Source organism: Diospyros lotus, chromosome 2 (assembly GCF_014633365.1).
Source record: "Diospyros lotus cultivar Yz01 chromosome 2, ASM1463336v1, whole genome shotgun sequence".
Lineage (NCBI taxonomy): Eukaryota > Viridiplantae > Streptophyta > Magnoliopsida > Ericales > Ebenaceae > Diospyros > Diospyros lotus.
In genome coordinates, this window is record NC_068339.1 from 9,135,452 (window position 1) to 9,158,067 (window position 22,616).

At 34.7% G+C, this 22,616-nt stretch overlaps 1 protein-coding gene across 4 annotated transcripts in view; it reads right to left on the reverse strand.

The window, feature by feature from the left end:
• The window catches only part of LOC127793928 (uncharacterized), a 76,962-nt gene extending 67,364 nt beyond the window's left edge, over positions 1–9,598 (reverse strand). The window contains exon 1 of one of the 4 annotated variants that reach the window (XM_052324728.1): positions 8,445–9,598. In XM_052324728.1, the coding sequence (XP_052180688.1) occupies positions 8,445–9,289 (845 nt within the window). In that variant the 5' untranslated portion in view covers positions 9,290–9,598. The remainder of the gene's footprint in view (positions 1–8,444) is intronic. The other 3 variants (XM_052324727.1, XM_052324729.1, XM_052324730.1) reach the window with 3 other exon arrangements.
• Between the last annotated feature and the right edge of the window lie 13,018 nt (positions 9,599–22,616).

Sequence of the window (22,616 nt, forward strand, 5' to 3'; positions counted from 1 at the left end):
TGCTGATTTTAAGCAGTCAATGATGCATGAATTCAAAATGACTGACTTGGGTGTTATGAAGTATTTTCTTGGCATACAGGTGAAGCAAGGAAAAGGGGAAATTTTCATTTCCCAAGAAAAATACACCCTTGATATTCTGAGAAAGTTTCAGATGCTGAATTCAAAATCTGTATCCACTCCTATGGCATTGAATGAGAAGCTGAAGGTTGATGATAGGTCCAAGAAGGTAGATGAAGGGCTGTATAGAAGTTTGATTGGTTCCTTGTTGTATTTGACCCACACTAGGCCAGGTATTATGCAGGCCGTAAATATGCTATCCATATTTATGAGTAGCCCGAGCACATTGCATTATTCTGTAGCAAAAAGGGTGTTGAGATATCTTAATGGAACCAGGAAACTTGGACTCGGGTATAATAAAGAATCAGAGTATTTTTTAAATGGATTCACTGGCTGTGATTGGGCAGGATCCTTGGAAGATAGAAAGAGCACTTCGACTTTTGTGTTTCTCTTGGGAAGTAACATTATTTCATGGAGTTCAAGAAAGCAACACACTATTGCATTATCATTAGCAGAGGCCAAGTATATTGTAGCTACGAAAGCAGCTTGTGAAACTGTTTGGTTGAGAAAGTTGCTTGCTAACCGAGCCCAGAAGCAAGAGGTGCCTACAGTAATTTGTTGCGATAATATGTCTGCTATTGCTATGACAAAAAATCTTATTTTCCAAGGTAGGACTAAGCATATTGAACTCAGACATCACTACATTCGAGATTTAGTACAGAAGGGTGAAATTCAACTAAAGTTTGTTAGTACAAATGAGAAGCCAACAGACATGCTCACCAAGGCAATCAGTTCAGAAAAGTTCAAGAAGTTCAAAGCTCAATTCAAAATCACAAATTAAGAGGGGAATTTGTGAGATAATTTATGATTTTCAGCATAACAAGGAGCATCTAAAGTGGTTTCCAGAAGCATTTAAATACACAGCATTTAAAGTATTAAGAAAGGCTTTATAGTAGAGTCTTTTTGTTTTCCAATATAGCATTTATAGCATTAATTCTCTAGGAGTCTTTTTGTATGCCAAAGCTGATGTAAATGCCTTTATGGTTGTTTGGCCCTACATAAAGAGAAAATAAATGAGAAGTCATATCAGATTGAGTAAAAAAAAAAGAAATTGCAACTCTGCAATATTATCCAGCATTTGTGGTTCTCTCAAAAATTTTATTTTTAAAACCACTATAATTCCGCATGCACCAACACCCTCTCAATAAGAACCATCAATGAATATTTTGATGCAATCCCAACTCATCTCTCTCAATTTTTCTCTATCCCTTTTCTCCCTCTCAATTCTTCCCCTCTCATTCTCTCTTTCTCTCTCTCTCAACCCAACCCTAATTCTGCTAAGTTCCCCTCTTTCAGAGGAAAATTCCCTCTGTCAGACCGCTACCCTGACAGAATGTATGCATCATCAAACAAAAATGATTGTTAGGATTTTTGGAGAAGATATTGAGGTTTTTCTAATTACAATTGTATTATCTTCAAGATCTAGAGCCCTAACCTTTTTACTCTTGCGATGGATGAGCGCATAAAGCACATACAAGGATAGGGAATAGGTGTTTTAGTGTATGTCATTTGCAGATGATATTGCCTTAGTGAACGAGAAAAAAGAAAGCATGAGTACTAAACTCAAATTATGGATGGCCACCTCTAAATCCAAAGGTTTCAAGTTAAGTAGAGCAAAAATGAAATACATAATATAAAATTAGATGTTTGGATGTCGTGCCAAGACTTAAAGATCAAGTTGTTCCTGAAAAAGATCAATTTAAATATCAAAGATCAATTGTTCAATAGGGGAGATTATTGAGGATGTTATTCAATATCAAGGTAGGCTAGTTTGAGTGAAGAAGTTCATCCAGAATTTCATGAGATCACAAAATCCCTTTGAAACTAAAAAGGAAGCTTTATCAAACGATTATAAGACCCATCTTTATTGTATGGCTTATGATATTGGATGGTAAAGTATCAATATGTGCAAAATATAAGCATAAACAAGATGAAAGTATACAAGAAAAGACATAATTAAAAATGACATTATCCATAATAAAGGTAGAGTGGCACCTATTGAAGATAAGGTTGTAAAACACAATTAAAATGGTTTGAACATGAAAGAAGAAGACCAATAGATGCTTCTATGAGGTGAGAAAATGGATTGGAAGGAGTTTATAGCAAAAGACCAAAAAGAAATTGGTGAAAAACTCTTAGTTGTGATATATTACTTCATTGTGTATCACCCCAAACATGTTCAATTATTTATTATTGAGTTTGCATGAACATTTGTATAAGTCACACTTCTTGTTCCTAATATTTTGAGAAGTTTCCTACATCTTGTGTTGTCTCCAAATTGATTCTGAACCATTTTTTGCTTTAGTGCAAGTCAGAACAGCCTCTTAATTCAAAATATTAATGCTTGTTAATACAGCAAAACTCATGGAACTTTAAAAGGAAACCATGAGGACTAAGGCTTCATCAAATTAATATAGAAATTGTATACAGAACTATTAAGCCAACCAGGAAAATGAGTAGCACTTCAAACAAGTCTTATCACAAAATGCCAATATCACAGCAATTTATGCTTGGGAATCCGCATGTTAACCAGCCTGCAACATGATTTTTCACACTTGAAGACAGTGTTATCCAAAATTTTAGCAGAACAAATTTAAATTGGGGACACATTTGCACAACTTGGAAATCAAAGTAATCCAATTTTTTTTTCTTTTACAACTATTTGTTCGAAGTTTCACTAGAAGGGAAACAATCAAATGCAATGAACTAAAACCAAGAAAATGTGGAGTTTAACACATTTCAAAAATATTTTAATCTTTCATTCCAAAGCCATCCAAATTATATTTTCCTAGTTATTAATGTTTCCATGAAAAAAAAAAATCCTAACATCATGAACTATTTGACGAAAAAGAGGGGAAAGAGAATATACAGACTAACTAAGTAGGTGAATGAAATCTAGAGAATCAAACTTGATGAGTTCCACTGCAACTTGACAAAATCAAAGAGGAATGAAGTTATCCAACAAAATAATATGGGCAACTAAAAATTTCAGAACAAAGAATAATAGAAGATTGCAAGTAGTAGATTTCTCAAAATGTCAGTAGCAAACTTTGCATTTGAAAAAAGCAAAACAGGGTGAGAGTTATCGTAAGATGGCATTCCCATTCAAGGTTGAAAGAGTCTGGAGATGTAAATGTGCATTGGCTAAGAAAACTATTGAATAAAATCATAGAAACTACTTATAAAAATAAATAAAATGATAGTAACTAAGAAAATGCCTAAATGAATAAACAAAAATATTGGTACATACACATAAAACTAAGAAAAATATTCAAAGTTAAACAACTAAGGAGGAGGGGTAATTGTTATGGTCCACTATAGGGAATGGGAGTTGTCCCACATTGGAAGTTCAGACTTCTAGTGTGGGGTTTATAACCTCTTAGGCACCCTCCCCTTAATAGTTAGCTTTTAAGGGTGAGTTCTACCCAAGAGTTGTAACAGTGATATCAGAGACGGCCTCGTGACTCCCAGTGCAAGTGAGTGGCAACAGAGGTGACGCTGGCATTGCAATGTTCACTTGGGACTAGTAGTGGCTAGTGCATAGCTTGCTGTCGTGGGCGCCGAGCTGTGGAGCATGATGGTATGTTATGGTCCACTGTAAGGTATAAGACTTGTCCCACATTGAAAGTTCAGGCTTCTAGTGTGGGATTTATAATCTTTTGGGCACCCCCCCTTGACAACTAGCTTTTGAGAGTGAGTTATACCCGAAAGTTGTAACAGTAATGTAGCATATGTGAGGGCTTGAAACAGTAACATTCCAAAATCAGTAACTAGGAGAACAACTGAATATATGAATACTAAAGATAGGGAAAAAAGAGCAGTCATAACTGAAGCCAGGAAATACAAAGACTAAGCCATTTTGTTATCGGCGTGAATCTTTCATAAGGGTAAAGAGATTAATGATGATGCAACCTATAGAAGAAGATGAAACAAGTTGAAAGAACTGTATATTACTTGCTTGATCTATTCTCAGGTAGTATGGGATATTTATACACAACACCTAGGTTATCTCCTATATTCTAGAAACATATTTGAATGTTTAGAAGATAAAAATACAACAAGAAGAATTTAAAAAACTGATGAGATATCTTGAATTATTTGCCACCTTTATCCCTTTATTTTTGGAGTTTTCTAATCTCCAAATCACCTTATCACTTTATCTTTTTATCTCCTATTTTTAGCTATAAGATTAGGAGATGTCATGAACCTAGGGTTCATAACGGGCTGAAATGGACAATCGGAAAGATCCAATTGAATTAAGGTCAAGAGTAGAATGTATTAGAGGGAAAATTGAAGAAGAATGGGGAGAAATTAGAGAGAATTGAGGGAGAGCATAAGAGAGAAATGAGAGGGAGATTTGAGAGAATTCTTAGAGAGAGAATGAGAGTTTTCAATTATCAATTCATGCATAATCATCTCCTCTTACAATGGGCCTTTTTATAGGCATAGGTAGCTCCTTAACTAATTTCTAACAGCACCCATGTGCTCCTAACAAACAACCAAATATCTCCTAACAAACTAATATAAGCCTATTACAATATTATCCCTTTATTATATCCCTATCACAATATTACCCTTCTAATCCTCCTAGGGACATGACAATTTTCCCCCCTTGAAATGTTTCTTGTCCCAAAGAAACTTATTACCACCTAGACGTTGCTTCTTTATCCAATACCCATCTTCATCCTGTGGTTTCTTCTTCGCTTTTCCTTCTTCTTATCTTGTTTTTCCCTTTTCTTTTGCCTTCTCTTTTCTTTCTCCTCAATAGCAACAGCATTATGGCTTGCTGCCACACCAATGGAAAAATGAGTGAGCAAAACATCAAGGGTCTTGGTCCCTTCAACAAAGAAGTCCTTTCCTTTCTTCCTTTCATCTTGTTTCACTTTATCCTTCTGCGTCCTCCATTGCTCCAAATGCGTCGTCAATCTTACAACCCCATCCTCCAACTCTTCGGGCTGCAATGTTAACTTTGCTTTGTCTTGTGTGCCTGTGCCAATGACATACATGTGGGATGTTCCAAGCAAGGTGCCCGATGCAATCCTTTGTTCCTTGTCTTTTGACTCCTTATTTTGTTATTTCAGGAGATCAATGGCATTAGGAGTCTCATCACTAGTGGCAGTGCTTGAGAGACTGCCAATTGATTGAGTGTCATCCTCCACTTTCTCCTCCCCAATCTTTTCTTCCATGTACTCCTCAGCCTTCTCCATAGCCAAGACCAAGGGAGTAGTATGTTTAGACCCTTTCATATCTTCAGTAGGGGCCTCCTCCAGTGGAAATACTTTTACTTACTGGTAGCTGGAGTACACCAAGGATTTACTTTCAGCAAGGTTGTCCTCCTTTGGCTACTCCACTTTCAGGAATCTTCCTTGTTAAAACTCCTGCGATAATCATCGAAGTATTCAATGGGAAAGTTGTAATGATACTTCTTGATTAGTATCATTGCAAACTCCTGTAGCTTCTCGCAGAACATACGGGCAAATTCTTCGCACTTTTCATGAATCCCACTCCTTGTTCCTTTGTCCCTTCGGCTAGACTCATTCTCAAACTTCTTTCCCCATGTTTGATTCTTCTGGCTACACTGCTGCTTATCCTTGTTGTTGTCAACTGAAAATGCAGCCTTCTTTGGCTGTCATTGAAGCTCCATTCCAGCTGAAAATGAGGCATTCATCTGCTGCAATTGAGGCTCCAATGATCTCCTACGTGCAATGCTTCCCAAGGCTTCACGAGCAAGACATCCCATTGAAAATGCAACATCCTTTGGCTGCAATTGAGACCCTATGGCCGACATCTCACGAACATGACACTTGGAAGACCAAGGGATAGGGGTTCTATACATACCGCTCTTCTTCAAACAAGCTAACCAAAATTCAAAGCCAAAATTAACCCTTGTTTCCCTTTGCTCACAGCCTCAAGCACCAACAATAACGAGTTGGATGAGCTAGAAGCATCCACTTCTCACACGGAATCTGCGGCTTACGGCTAATGAGCGCCACCTCACCCACTTCTTCAAGAAGTCGCCCAAACTTAATCCGCCTCAAACGGAACCTGCCAAGAGCTGGGTCTGCCTCGCCTTCAATTCTGCACTCAATTAAATCAAGCAGGAGGAGTTGACGGCCAAGACTCTACTCGATTAACTCAGTTGGAAATTTCTCTCGACTGAATCGCACTCGTCGATGTTCAGCGATTGTTCCTTAGGTTTGGTCAGACTTGTGCTCTCTAATGGAAAGCTTCACACCCAATTAGTCGACAAATTTTGCTTAGCCTCTCATCTCCTTCCTCCGGTTTCGCTCTACCTGCGATCACTTCCAGTCGCGAACCTCTTGCCAATAATAACCCAACCAGTGATGCATCAAGCTTCCTTCCTCAGGTTCTACCCAATCACCAACCAAACCACGATCGCCCAAAACCCACTGCACAACTGCGATAGCTTGGAACTCTTGCGCCAATCGCGACCTCCTGGTCGTTCACGTCAACCTCTGGTCACCTCCTCTATCACAGTCAAATATGAAAATCACTAGCCAGATACCGTCCTTCGAAGTCGCCTCCAGAAGTCAACAACACTGAGTTTCACAACCAAGCGTCACTGTTGATTTCGCCTCTAAAAAACGGGCAATACTTCCAATCAGTTCCTTCGACCCAACCACCAGAGTCTTAACCGAAGTCACTCATCCTTCAGATCCGAGCTGACACTCACCTCCTCGTGCGTTGGAATCAATTCCGAGATTCAAGGGACGTCTTCGTCTTCAAAACTCGAACAGTAGTGTCTCTGATCTGCAACTGAATTGCTGATCAGAACCACCTAACGTAATGGATCAACCACTTCTGTACTCACCAAATTTCATCACCAAGAGTCATTCATTGGAAATTACCCGCATCCAGAAGCAGTAGCCCCGACCCAATCGGAATTCGTCTGGCTATCTCGCCGCTGAAATTAACCTTACCGCAATCGCAAAGGGAAACCGCCCACCAAGGTAGTTGCCTTCAACTGGAATCAAATCCACAGCTAAGGATTGACTACTCTGATACCATTTGTCATAAACCTAGGGTTCATAACGGGCTGAAATGGACAATCGGAAAGATCCGATTGAATTAAGGTCAAGAGCAGAATGTATTAGAGGGAAAATTGAAGAAGAATGGGGAGAAATTAGAGAGAATTGAGGGAGAACAGAAGAGAGAAATGAGAGGGAGATTTGAGAGAATTCTTAGAGAGAAAATGAGAGTTTTCAATTATCAATTCATGCATAATCATCTCTTCTTATAATGGGCCTTTTTATAGGCATAGGTAGCTCCTTAACTAATTTCTAACAGCACTCATGTGCTCCTAACAAACAACTAAATATCTCCTAACAAACTAATATAAGTCTATTACAATATTACCCTTTTATTATATCCCTATCACAATATTACCCTTCTAATCCTCCTAGGGACATGACAGGAGAGAAATCCAGCTGTTACTAGAATTATCCTTTGAGTAAATTGTGACATTTCCAATACAACCCTACAGAATTTTAGGCAATTAACAAGTGACTTTTTTTTGGTAAATAAAAATGACAAGACAATGTACTCGAAGACCAATAATAGCACTAGAAAAAAGAGGCCCTGTTATGTTACTGGTAAAGCTAGAGAATGAGAGAGGCTAAAAATTAAATTGACTTGGAAATGATCTTCAAAACATTTAGATGTATAAGCTTCTTAAATTCTAAACTATTAGCTTCTAAAAGATTACACCTTAGTTAAATTCACTCAACTAGTTGAATAAAATACCAATTTTCATGTTGACTGAATATCCATTAATTTAGACATTTTAATACTCGAATACAAGTGCAATTTCTTAGCCATGGCTTCCTGCAGCATATACTTAGATGACATTCTACATTTAAAGAGTAGGTCATCCCAAACCAAGTGGGAAATGTCCCTTTAACTTAGTTTTAGAAGTCAAAACTCGGGTCTCTGGAACTTCTTAATGAAGGTTTTACTTGCTTCACTAATAGTTTCACAATTAAATATGAATCCATGATAAGCACGGCATAAATTCCAGGCTATGTCACACAGATAACTGGCATTCAAGGAGAATGCAAACATGTGGTTAAAACTTTCTGTTCAAGTATTTGCACCACATATAAGGAATTTCCAAGAGAAACATAAATTTGTTCCATGATGGAAAAACCAACATATAAAACACCTGCAAACAAAGGTAAAAGCAGTAATTAACTAACCAATATTGTATGCAAATGGACTCGTGTATGCACTACACAGTAATCACAAATATCAAATATACTAGGGCATGAAAATGTTGATTTCCGTAGATTTGGTCAAGAAGGGATTACATTTCAGGGGACTTGATGTTGATGCTGCCTCCAGATCCTCCACCGCCTTTGATGCCACCATCACCTCCATCAGCTAAAAGACTTCCATGAATTTGAATATGACTTTTTATGTTAAACCCAATCCGCCCACCTCCTTTCCCACCATAGTCCTCCCCTCTGTCCGTAGTACCACCCTTACTACCATAACTCCATGGCTCTGCCAGTGAAAGCCATGAGTATGCATCTCCACCCCACACATCCTCAGGAAGCTTTGTGTTGTCCATTACACAACTAGCACCTCTCCCACCATGTCCCCCACCCCCACCCTGTACCCCTGTGGGCGTCCCGCTTGTGTGTGCCGGCGGCGCACCCGCCAATGCCGTCACATTAATCACTGAACCATTAAACAAAGTAGCATTCCCCGCCTCAACGAACACCGTCCCAGCTCTCAACTCCGCATCAAGACCTAACCTAAATTCACGACTAACATTAACCAAAATCGAACAGCCAGCGATCGAACAGCTCAATTTGACCCCCGGCAGTACCTGTAAACTTCCATTTCCAGTAATAAACACGTCGCCGGTGAAATTCAGGCTGCAACCGAGGACGCACGTGGCGTCAAGCGATCCAACACCATTCAGGTCTTCCTCGCAAGACGAAGGCGGCGGATGAGGCGGCGGGGATGGCGGCGGCTGGGAGGGCAGGGAGTAATCGCCGTAGAAGGGAATCAAACCGGCGCCAGTATCGAATGCGAAATCATCCACTTCTGCAGAAGAATGCCCTAATCGAGAGTGGAAACTAGGGCTTGCGAAGATATGAAGGATTAGGAAACAAAGAACATACGCGATTGCAGAATTGAAATTCATCCTAATTTAGATGAGACGGCGGCGAGTAACTTTCAGAGTCGGAAGCGAGAGAAACCTCGCCGAGTGATTGTAGCGACATTGGAGTGGAAACCTCGCATGGCGACAGAATGTATGAGATAAGAGGAAGAAGAGGTGAATAATATGAAACTGGGAAGAGAAAGAGAAATTGAATCATTGTACAATATAATGAATTTGAGCGCACCGGTTGCAAGAAGAGGATGGAGACAATGGACGGGTGGCGAACAGGTGGAAGGAGGACGTTGCAATGCATGCGTATGGCTTGCCAAGCCAACGGCATGTATATTCTTCCTTCGGGACACGTAAACCAGCAATGTAGACATGTGTGTGATTTTAATATTATATATATATATAATAATAATATATAAAAAAAAATATTGTGCACCAGTCAAAGTCAAATCTACAACGTCTTATCTCCGCTTCCAACGGGTCGGAGCGGGTTTTGCCGATCTCAAATCCAATTCTAGCGTTCCCGCGCGTGTATCCTTGTTTAACAATTAGAAGGATTGTTTTGTGTCATGTGCGAATAAAAATAATAAATAAATAAAAATTATTGAGGAATATGGGATAATTATAATTTATTAAATAAATAAAATATAATTTTTTGAGTTTTATAATTAATATAAGTGTATTATATATGGGTACGAGTGTGTCTTAATCAAATTCATAAAATTATTCTACTAACAAATATATGAGAAAGAGTCCGTAAATGCCATGCATTTATTAATAATTTTCTTTCGTTTTTCTATTTCTTATAAATATTGGATGCCTTTCTATATAACAAGTGCATGGGGTTTAACTTCAAATTGAAAGGTCTTTTTATTGTATATTTTATTTTTTTCGTAATTATAAAATTGTAAATGTGTAAGTTGGAGATATTGTAGAGTTGAAAAGTATTGTTTAATAGCAATAAATTATTATTAGTGTTATTTGAAGTACGAACCATTTAAATAAAGTGTAAACAGAAAATTTGGGTCTTGACTTTTGAAAAGTGCATTTTCGAGTAACTGTGAAGTTTAGTGAGAGTTTGAGTAAGACTTATGAGAATATAAAAACTATTGAAAATGATATTATGACTTTAATTATATGGGCATCTTCATTTGTGGTGCGTATATATATATATATATATGTATATATATATATTTCCATGTACATTTGTGTTTCTCCAACAAAAAATCATACAATAACTAAAGACAAATAATTGATTTTATTTTTAAATATTTCTAATTTTTAGATACTATGAAGAAATTTAAGGTAGTAGACGTTAATAGATTTTTTTTTCTTGTTAGAATTAGTGTCCTGATGTTAGATTTAAATGACGTCTAACAAATATAAATAAGAACTAATGATGTACATATTGCAAACTTAATAAAAAGATATTATTATATTTTAATATTATATCTTTATTTATATCTCTTCAATTTGTAGATATGAATAAATCTCTAAATTTACTAATAAATGTCTTATTTTTAAATGTTAGGAATATGTAACAAAAGCTCTTGTATCTAGGATTTTTTAAAGTGATTATCAGCCTTTAGATTTCTCAAAATGAGAACATGATTAATTGATTATGGTTTGATACATGGACTGCTACATTTGATTAATATGAGATACTAATGATAAAAGATGGTAAGTCACATATCATATTTCATGAGATGAAAATAGCAGACAAGTGGGTGGATGTTAATTGAATATATATTGATTGTGACACAAGTGATATATCACATGTCTGAGAAGATTAATGATTTGTCATTGATTTCAATTGTGTTATTGATATTTAGACTGAAGACAACATAGTTTTCTTGTATGTTAGTGTTAGAGAATTGTTCTTGTGCAAAACTGCTCGTATATAGCGGTAGGAATGTTTTCTATGCAATATTTGTGAAGTAACATATGAAATTAGATGATTGTCAATGGGATTCATTGACTTTCGATATGAGGTGAACATCTTATACGATTAATAGTGGCTTGTGATTGTTTAAACCCTTAGCCAAGGTGCACATGATTGGAAATGAGTTTATAATGTCAAAAAGAGTTACGCAGTGTCATCTCAATTACACCATGTTAGATCTTGTCATAGCTATCAAGTTTTGTGAGTTTGATCAATTCACGGCTCTCACTTGATCGGGATATTAGTCAGTTGAGGGATTATAATACACGAGAATCAAAAGCTCTAATAAACTTACTTGAAGTATGACTTCATTACTAATATGATCGTCCTAATATAATATTAGTTGTCACTCAATACCTCTCAGGATATATCGAGAAGATGAAATATCCTCGTCGTATATCAAAATGTTTGATCGACGTCAATTTTGTTTAACATGTCACGATTGCTACTTAGTAGTAAACCTAGAAGGTCACACGCATCTATGAGTATAGTGGTAGATTAGTGATGTAATGATATAATTATTATTAATCATCATTAAGAGTTAATGATAACACCATTAAAAATTAATTAAACGAGTTTAATTATGAGAGCAATTGTTAAAAATTAACAGGTATGCCGTTGAGAGTTAATAAGGGCATCAGTTTCATTATAAGATGATGAAATAACTATTAAGAGTTAATCGCGGATCTAAATGCAATTTATAAAAAAATTGAGACAAGGTAATATAGGCGGTTGAATTGGCCTTATTGCGTCACCCCGAATTAGTCGGTCGGTTTATAATCAATTAACCGATCTTTGTTGATTTGGTGTAAATTGATCGACCGTTTCTTATAGTGAAGGTCAAGTTCGGGAACGTTCTCTTATCGTTTTCTATAATCGAAAAAAAGAGTTGTGCGTCTAAGGAGCACGAGGGGAAGGACATCATATAGATGGCATGCCTTTCCCCCTGATGCTAGATTTAGATAACATATAGCGGGCTTGTTTTAATGTATTAATTGTATATTTATATAAATTAATAAAATACAAGATTTTCTTCATTCATATCTTCTCCAATTAATCAAGTATCTTATTCTCAAGGTGTTAAGACTATGTGACAGGATTTTTTGGTAACAAAACTTCTTAAACTATTCATAATCCTTAAATTATTTGGATTGAGACTCCAATTAATCGAGTATAGACTAGCACAGGGATTATTATCTCGTTTGATATGAGAGATATCAATGAAATGATGATGTGTTACACGTCATATGATATAAGATGTCGCTAGTAAACATGTGGGTGGTCGTTGGAAAACAATCAACCGAATGTGACGCCGATGAATGATCACATGGCCTGGTGGATAATGGTCGTGTCATTAGGTTGCGATAGTATGCTTATCCTTAAACTTGAACCGACACGATTATTTTGTGTATTGGTGTGCGATATTTAATAATAAGTCGAACCATTCAATTGGAATGTGACAACGTTTATTTATGTGATTCAGTAATGTTGGTATATGGATTCAGGTGTTGGGAATAAGATTTGTCGCTTTCATCGATATTTGACAAGGTGAACGTCCTATATGATCTACTATTAATATAATGGGACAATCTCTATCCCAGACATATTGAAAGTCAGGAAATGTGTTTCTTGTGGTGTCATCTAGTCACATTAATGAGATCTAACACATAGTTACTGAGTTTGTGAGTTTATCACTCTATAACTCTCATTCAGTTGGGACATTAGGTGATGGAAGGATTATAGTACATAGTAATCGTCAATTGTAATAGATTCATTTAAAGTCAGACTTCACTGCCACTTATACTGTCTTGAACTGCTGTTTGACGTTATTTAAGAACTTTTTGAATGTTATCGAGATTTGGAAAAATTTTGGTGATGGGTAAAAGGGTTGATCGATACCAATAAAAGTTTTGGTATTATCTGATTACTAGCGAGCAATTAACCTAGAAAGTTACACACCATATATAGTATTACGTTTGGTATCAACATCATATGCTCAAAATATCTTTGAAAATTATTGGTCAAAAGTTAACCATTGACCATTTGTCAATAGTGCATAGTAAATTGCATGATTGCTCAATTATTAAAGAGGAGTGGGGACGAATTTGAAAATGAGGTTAATTTGGGGGAATGAAGAAAAGATAAAGGAATAGGGGAAATGATTAAATAAGGTAGAGGCATGGCCTCTGCCTTTTCTCTATCTCCTTATTTGTTGCGCTCTCTCTCTTTCTTTACGCGTGTATTTCTTCTTCTTTTTTTTCTTCTTCTTCTTCCTCTGAAATTCTTCTACTACCATAAATATTTGATATGTAATTGTTACGAGTAAAATTTTGAGACACAGGTATTGGTGATACACGAAATCTCAATGTCTAGCGCGAAAAGAGATGATCAGAACGGTACTATTCAGCATATTAGGCGTGGACCGACTATAACCACCATATCTTAAACTGAATTTAGTCTCAATATAGAAATTGTATATACACTCCAACCTTACATCAAATAGCAGATATGCATTTCTTTGTATTCAATTGTTAAATATGTATTTTACTTAAATGCTCAAATTATGTATGATATGTATATTATATTTCACTACGTGTACATAATTAAAATTTTTATTTTTACATGTATTGTCGTACTATTGATTCCCTTCATCCATCACCTACAAGAAACCTTGACTAACACATAAGCTTTCTATAAGGTTCATCAATTTCTTAGAGTGTGGACTAATTAGGGTCCTTATGCAAGTGATGGACGGATTGGTCATCCAATCGTTTCATTCGAAGTAGTAGGTGATTGTTCGGGAGCTAGTTTTGGGAGCACTTGATGAGAACAAGAGCTATCTCGGTTGCATTTCAGCATCTACATCTGCAACGAAATCTTCCAATGAGGTATAATATCTAAACGACATATGGATGATTTCGTTTTTATTGCACATAGTTGTTAGATAACAGGTCTTACAAGATAATCTTGATTTCTTTTGTTACCTATTTTATGTTATTTTTAAAAAAAAATAAAAACTAACTAAAACCCTTTCATGATACACTAAGTGTTGGCATTTCTTTTCAATTTTTACATAATTACACTTTTTTATATTTTTTGTTACTAACATTGAAATAGTGACTATGTTCAGAATTTATTAAACATAATTGGAAAAAGAAAACCGTAATCTCCACCACTTCTTGAATAATTAAACTACGTTAAAATTGATAACAGATTCCGTATTTTATTTCCCCCACAAATATCTAACAGATACAATCGCCATAAAAGTGATAAACTGATTTTTTTTACATTTTTAAACTTATTTGATTGCAGTACTTTATAAAATTGTCACTAGCCATTATCACGTGTGAATGTGTGTCTATATATATACTATATATTAATATAATATATCTCCGTGCACTGCACATCAGTGGCAATGACATGGGGCCGACCAGGTATAAATGAAGACCAGAAACTCTCAACGAGAGGCTTGTGAAATATGATTAAAAAGATCAAAATGTCTTTATTCATAATATAATTTTGTAAGGAATGCTGTTATCTAGCCTTTGTTTCTCTCCTCTCTCTTCATTCTCTCATAGTCACCCGACTGCCGACGCTACTATCTCGCCTCGCCACCATCACATTAGTGTCTCACAGCCATCGTCTTGCATCGCCACCATCGCATTAGTGCCTCACAGCCATCGTCTCGTTGCCATCGCATTGGTGTCTCGTAACCATCACCTCGCCGACTGTCGGATGCAATAAGGCAAGGCAACAAAGGTATTTGGATCTTTTTAACCTCATTCGATAAGCTCGTCTATAGACCCATCGACAAAGTAGAATAATCCATAAATGAATTATAGATTCAACTTGTGTAGTATACTTATCTCCACGATGATAATTAAACTATCAAATCACGTTTTTTTATTTAATTAGTCTAATTTTTTATTTCTATAACACCGATGCTTTTTCACATTTTGTAAATAATTTATTATACTAACAAATATGAACTTTGAAGTTATACCTTTCTTTTACCAACACCTGACCTAAATAATTTGTTTTTATTTATTAATTTCACAAATTATGTGTATTTGATTTTTTATATAAAAATATAAAAGTTATTTATAATAAGAAATATTAAAAATTTTAATTCACAGTCCCATATTCATCACGATGTCTATGCAAATAAATTTCTCCACCTTTCTTCCCTCAGTATTTACTTTATTGGTTAATTTAAAAAAAGGGGGCAAAAGTCACAAGTGACCAAAAACTAGAGTACTGTTATGTAATATATTTTAAGAAATATTTAAAAGAAATATTAATAAGAGCTCGATTTTTGTCATCAATTTACTTGCAAACAGAACAAAAGTGACAGTGAGTTGTGGACAAGATAGATCTTGTGATGGTCAACATAGAAATTGCCATGAGTTTGAAATAGTGTCTTGTAAGAGAATGTCTTAAGCGATAATAAAAAGTGATGAGGATCATTATCATGTCAAGAAGTCTTTTGTATTTAACAGTGGCTTGATAATTATTTATACACCGATAAAGTGATTATCTCTTACGCATAATTAATGCTAGATTGTTGAGACATTATTATATTAATTATCAGCAGATTAAATCTATATTTTTTTAAGTTAATTTAACTTATACATTTTGACGTGAACAGAGTGTGGCATATAATTTATCGTCTAACTTTTTTTTTATATATGAATATATAAGGGTTAAATTAAATAAAAAATATAAGTTCAGTGATATAATTGAAATAATAAAAAATTTAAATTATTACACAAAAAAAGTCAAAATACATAGTTAAATTAACTTAAAAATCAGATTTAGAGGTATAATCGAAATAATGAAAATTTTAAATAATCACACAAAAAAATATAAAAATATATAGATTTAACTTTTAATGAGACTTACCTAACATGTTTTGTTTCTACTATTAATATCATTCCTATCCTCATTAATATTTACTTTAAAAAGTTGGTATCTTTATTAATTTTTATTTTTAGTTAATTAAATTCATGATGCACTCGTACGAATTCTACATTAGGACAAGGAGGGAAAAAAAAAAAATCCCCAACTCAGGTCGGGCCCAGCCATTCAAATTAATGGGTACGTCTCTCTCCCTAATCTAATCTCAGATAACAATAAGGACTTATATAATCCAACCTACAAGTCCCTAAGTTTGAGGGTAGGGTATCCTAATAAGTGGCATAAAGTATTTTATATGCCATGTAGGGATGGTAGATCTTACGTGCATGCCTTTTTAACAGTTCTAATGGGATAAGAACAATCTGTAAGCTCCTAGCTAGATTCTGTTACTTTTAATTTCAATGGTATTGTGCGTCCATACTTTCCCTTTTTCGGCCTAACATTACTTTCTGTCTCAGTTTACCTATTAGAACCTCATGATTATTCGACCCTCTTATGCTAATCATGCTTTCCACACTTGGGGTCAATTATTATATCATGTCGACAGATGAATCATCAGGGTTCTAATATCTAAAGGAATAACTTACAATTATATTTTAATTTGGTTTAGATCGAGCAACTGTAAAGCCAGCCTTGTCAAACTTCCCTTTAATCCAGAATTAACTCTTTTTTTTTTTTCTAAAAAATCAAAATTCCCCAAGAGCATATTCGCACCACTATATTTTTGTCCAATTCTTTTGTTTTTAATTAAGAAAAATCTACCAAAAAGTATGCTTAATTTTTAATTTTTAAAGAATAAGTAGTCGGCATGAAAGGGAAGGGGAGGAAGATGCCAATGTCTTAAATCTATCTCTGTAGCTATCCAGGGATGGGCACGCTGCACACGGCCCACCGATAGAGAGAGGGAGAGGGCCCCCCCGCCGATGACACTATTATTGTTTCCTCATCCAAGCCGTGGGCATGGGCTCCACTCTACTTTCAAGGCTAAGTTCAACCCATACTTTAGCAAGCAAGCATGGAACCTCTAAAGATGTCTATCTACGTGTCCTGATGTAATTTCACATCCGTAGATTATTCCTTCCGAATATTTTGAGTCCCTTTTTTTTAAAAAAAAAAAAAAAAAAACATATAAAATTAAGAGTGTAAGGGATATTTAGGATTAGATTTATGAGATAAATTGATGAAATTAAGTATAATGTAACTGATAATTTTATTTAAGATTTATAGGGTAAGTATATTTAATGTGTTATACAAGAATAGTAATAACACTCAACTCAATTGAATTTATATGGCAATATTATTAACTTTATATTTAATGGACTTGGAGATCCTTAGTTAACTAGCATAATAACTATTACGAGATAAATCTTGGACGTGTTATATATTTTTATTAATTTAATAATCATATTTAACTAATATTTTAAAAAAATTGTAATATTGCAAATAGTATCAAAAGTACTTCAAAACTAGTTACAAGTAAGTCAAAAAAAGTACTTTAAATTTAATTTGAGTAAAATTCAAATATAAACTTTTTAGCATATATAGCTAGCGCGGACAAAGGATTAAAGTGAGATGAATTCAAGACAGCTTAATCTCACATAAATAAATAAATTCATAATACATCATCACTGGGGAAATTTCATAAAATGAATATTAATGAACACTCCTTTAATTAATGCACAGTGAAAGCTTTGTTTTATCAGAGAAGCAGCAGCATGGTCAATAGATCTTCCAAATCTCATCCAACACTGACAACCCCCATGAAAGGCACTGTGGAGTGATAATTACAAGGGGGGAGCCACAGCCACCAAGCCCCCCCCGGTGCCTGGATTTTCATTAGGCTTCTTCGCCCATTGACCCAGCTAATGCATAATTGAGAGCCCCCACAACCACACCCCGCCCCTACCCCCCCCCCCCATCAGAACACCCTTTCTTGGCCATCAATTTCCCGTGATGGGGATATCTGCCGATCATTTTCCTCCAAATTTCTTCGTCAATCCTTAGTCGGAGTTTTTAGATGTACAATTATTTATATTTTTAAAACTTAATCAAAAAACTACCACTGATCGTGTCACATCAGCATGAAATAGTCTTAATACTAGTAATGAAATGCTAGTTCAGTTCAATTAAGATTTGTAATAAAATTGGTTTGGGATCACTGAGAACCAGTTTATTAAATAATATATATATATATATATCTTGTTGTATAAGCAACGATAGTTTTTCTTTTTCTTTTTCTTTTTAATTCCTTTCTTGGCCTTGAAGGTTTTGAAAAGTCTGTCACTTAGGATGGGTAAGATTAAATTCCTTTCTTCATCATGAAATTAGACCTTGAGGAGTTTTGGTTGATCATCATTGTGTTCTGTGGCAATGCATTTAGCATTTAAGGAATGGGAGATAATAGTATGACAAACAACACTTTTCATTCTTCTTAATTAGCTAGGAGAGAGAGAGAGAGAGAGAGACAATGACAATCCCACCGCGATGCTGTGGATATGGTTAGATTAATTAATTATTTAATCTTGCCACGTGATACAGTCTACTTTTTATAGAGTATTCACATTTTTAATTAAGCCCTCCTTTTGTAACCAAAATTAGAATCATTCAACATGGGAACTTAGTTGTGGACTACTCAAAAAAATATTTGAAATTGTGTCTATGTGACTTTGAGATTTCATTTTGGTAGTAAGTGGTGGTCGATGCGGATGCCACTGTCAATGAGATCACTAACTCTGTCACATAAAAATTATTTAATCTCAATTAAAACTAAATTTAACCAAGCAAACAAAATTAACTAAAAAATGCTGAAGAAACCATTATTGGGTTTCCTGGCCGAAGACAAGTTCTATTCTTCGCATTGGGTTTCAGACCAAAATTATTTTACTATTAATTTGAACGAGATTCGTTGCTTATATACCTTGACACTTTAGAAGACTGTTGGCTAGTAGTGAACCAAATTAACCCCAACATTTGCACAGATTTTCTCCTAATTTAGTAGCGAGCAGCCATCTCATGTGTGAAAAATGAGGTGGCATGTGTACTTAGTCCATGTAAGATAGTCACGTAAAACATATTTAACGGTTTTAGTTGATAATAAAATCATGATAATTTTAAATTAAAATAAATTAAAAGTTTGATATTATTATTGATAAAATTCAAACTGTGGTTCATAATTGAAAAACATTAAAAGTTGAGGGTTTTTTTTAAAAAAAATAATTCACTCTTAATCTAATTTAGCTTAATTAGTGATGAGGGGAATATTCTCGGGTTCATAATTATTCTCATATCCTGGGAAGACGTCCAATAACAGTCGTGCCACGTGTTCGCTTAAGGGGTACTTCGTCGATGCTATCTTGTTTAGGTCTAGAAGGACACGTAGCAGATATGTATCACCACGCCAGTTGGCATGATGCTCTTTAAAAAAGTCTCTGAGGTCTTAGGGAGTAACCTTTCGCTGAAGGTTACGGAGAAAGAAAGCTATCCCGAACTCTTCGGAGAAGGCTGCGATTATGGAATCCTTATCGTTAAAATTCCAAAAAAAGTGGGATAAAGATCCCGAAGATCTCTATCCGAAATTTTTATCTCAACGCAAGGATAAAAGAAAGAGAAAGGATAAATGTAAGAGATCGGATCATCTTTTGATGAATTGAGCATAAGTGATTATATTAGCTTTCTGGTTGAATACATCTAACTTTATCGTCGGAGATTGACCTGGGGAGTAAGTCCCCGTCTCCATTGCAGGTGTTTGGGCGGAGGCAGAAGAAGGTGATCGGCTACCGCATCATTAATTAGAGCTTTAGTGATAGAGTTAGTAATGGAGGGGTCTAAGTAAAATTTATTATTTTTTTAATTTTAATCTAATGAAGCTATATAATTGTTACAATTATAAAAATTTAAGTATATGTTTAATATACATTAAAATCTATCATATAATTAATATACGTGACAAAATTTTAAAAAATTTAATAATTTATCCATATAAATATCTCATAAAAGGCAAATGAAATCAAACAGCTGGTTGGTACGCTGGCCCCGTGTTTCCCTTGTTTATACAGAAAGGATGAGACGAACGTTGGCCCCAAAAAATTAAAAAAATAGTAATAATAATAATGAAATAAACAAACGCCTCTCATATATATATATATGGAAAAAAATTTGAATACAGTTATTATAGCAAATTATTATATTAATGTACTATTACGGTTTATTTATTTTTATTAAATAAATAAAAGCAAGTATTGTTTAAAAATAAAATAAATTGTATTAAAATTCTGTTAGCCTTTTTATTAGAAAATTCTTAAAGGCAATACTAATTATTATTCTATTACGAATAAAATAGTGGTCAAGTTTTAACAAGCACACATTTTTTTTTCAAACAAAACATACTGTTTTTAATTTTTAAATAATTTTATTAATTAATAAAATATATGATTTTTTTTATCGAACAGTACAAAATTAGATAAATTAAAGAGAATGTACAAAATAATCTGGACATATCTAGAGAAACATACAAAGAGGGCCAAAACTAATGGCCCAAGACAAAAGAATTCCAATTGACTAAAACTTGAGAATACAAAGTGTAAATAGCTCTGTATACATGAGCTTTAATCTTGAGGATGATGTTCGGAATACACGATTTTAGGCCTTAAAAAATTATGCGATTCCTAGCCGTCCATAAATGGTAAATAGAACATGCCAAAGCAATCTTCTTAGCTTTACTTAGTTAAGAAGATCCCTTGACTTTCTTTTTAATCCATTTTAGTGCACTAGAGATAGTGGACATAGCACATAAAATACCCAACCAACTCCTGATATTGGACCATATAGCAGTACTAACTGGGCACTGAAAAAACATATGAATGGTTGACTCATCTACTACCTCGCAAAGGCTACACAATCTATCAATGCTAAGGAAGATAAGCTTGTCCTTTGTGCAAAGTTTGCCTTTAATGCCAAGCCAAAGAATGAAGAAGTGCTTCGGTGTTTTGTAGAAGGCCCAGACAATCGAAGCCAAATTGCCTTAGATGCTTTAGGTCAGAAGTAATCATAGGCCTTGAAGAGTTTGATTCGCCCCTACACGACCCAACTAGATAGCAGCCTGATAGCCCCTAGAAAGAAGCCTTCTAATTGGCAGATGTGCTCTCTAATAGCCACCAACCTTTTAATAATAGCAGAATCATCCCTTCCAAGACTCCATTCTAAGATAAAAGAGCCATGCAGGATGAACCCAAAGGGAATCTTGCTTATTGTGGATATTCCATAGGACTTTGGAGAGCAAAGCAATATTCCACATTCTAAGATCTTTGAACCCTAGCCTTTCCTCAGCAAACATACATCCTTCCAAGCCATGATGAGGGATTTAGATTGCCAGAAGAAAACCCTGCAAAGGTGGGTGATATGGTCAATGACAGCGACCGGGGTAAGAAACATCAAAAGCCAGAAACAATCCACGCCCTGCAAGATAGAACGGATAAGCTCGGCTTTCCCAACAAAAAATAGAGACAGTCGGTCAGGTAGCAAAGTGGGCCACTTTAAGCTTTGCAGGTGCAAGCGGAATACCAAGATAATAAAAGGTCATGGAGCCAAGAAGAAAGTTTACCAAACCTTGAATATCAACGGGTAAAATTAATAAATAGTCACTGAACTTTAAAGTTGTAATTATTTACTCACTTAACTTTAAATTGTAACCATTTACTCACTCAACTTTATTTATCGTTAACCATCCATCACTCGTTATAACTCCGTTAAATATTATAAACGGAAAATACTAACGGAATCTAACGTGACTAACAGAATCTGACGTGACAAAAGTAAATTTAACAAACACTCACTGAACTTTAAAAATGTAACTAATTACTCACTGAATTTTGCTCAACGTTAACCATTTATCACCCGTTACATCACCGTTTGCTCTTGAAAAACACCTGTTACATCACCGTTTTATCTTGAAACATATTAAAATTTTTTTATATACATTTAAGATCACTTACTTTTCAAACAAAAAGTCAAAAACTAAACTAATAATTTAAATTAAAAAAATTATTGATGCAAATCAAAAGTAAAAAAAAAATCTATTTAAATTTTTTTACCTTCATTACGAATAATGAAATTCACAAAAAAAAAGTATTCAATAATGAGACCAAAAGTCAAAAACTAATTACAAAAATCGTATTTCTTCTATACAAAAAAATGCATATGATATCATTTTCTTAGAAATACGATTTTTGTAATTAGTTTTTGGCTATTGGTCTCATTATTGAATATTTTTTTTTGTGAATTTCGTTGTTCGTAATGGAGATAAAAAAATTTAAATAGATTTTTTGTTTACTTTTGATTTGCATCAGTAATTTTTTTAATTTAAATTATTAATTTAATTTTTAACTTTTGGTTTGAAAAGTAAGTGATCTTAAAAACATATAAAAAGTTTTTAATATGTTTCAAGATAAAACGATGATGTAATGGGTGTTTTTCAATATCAAACGGTGATGTAACGTGGTAATT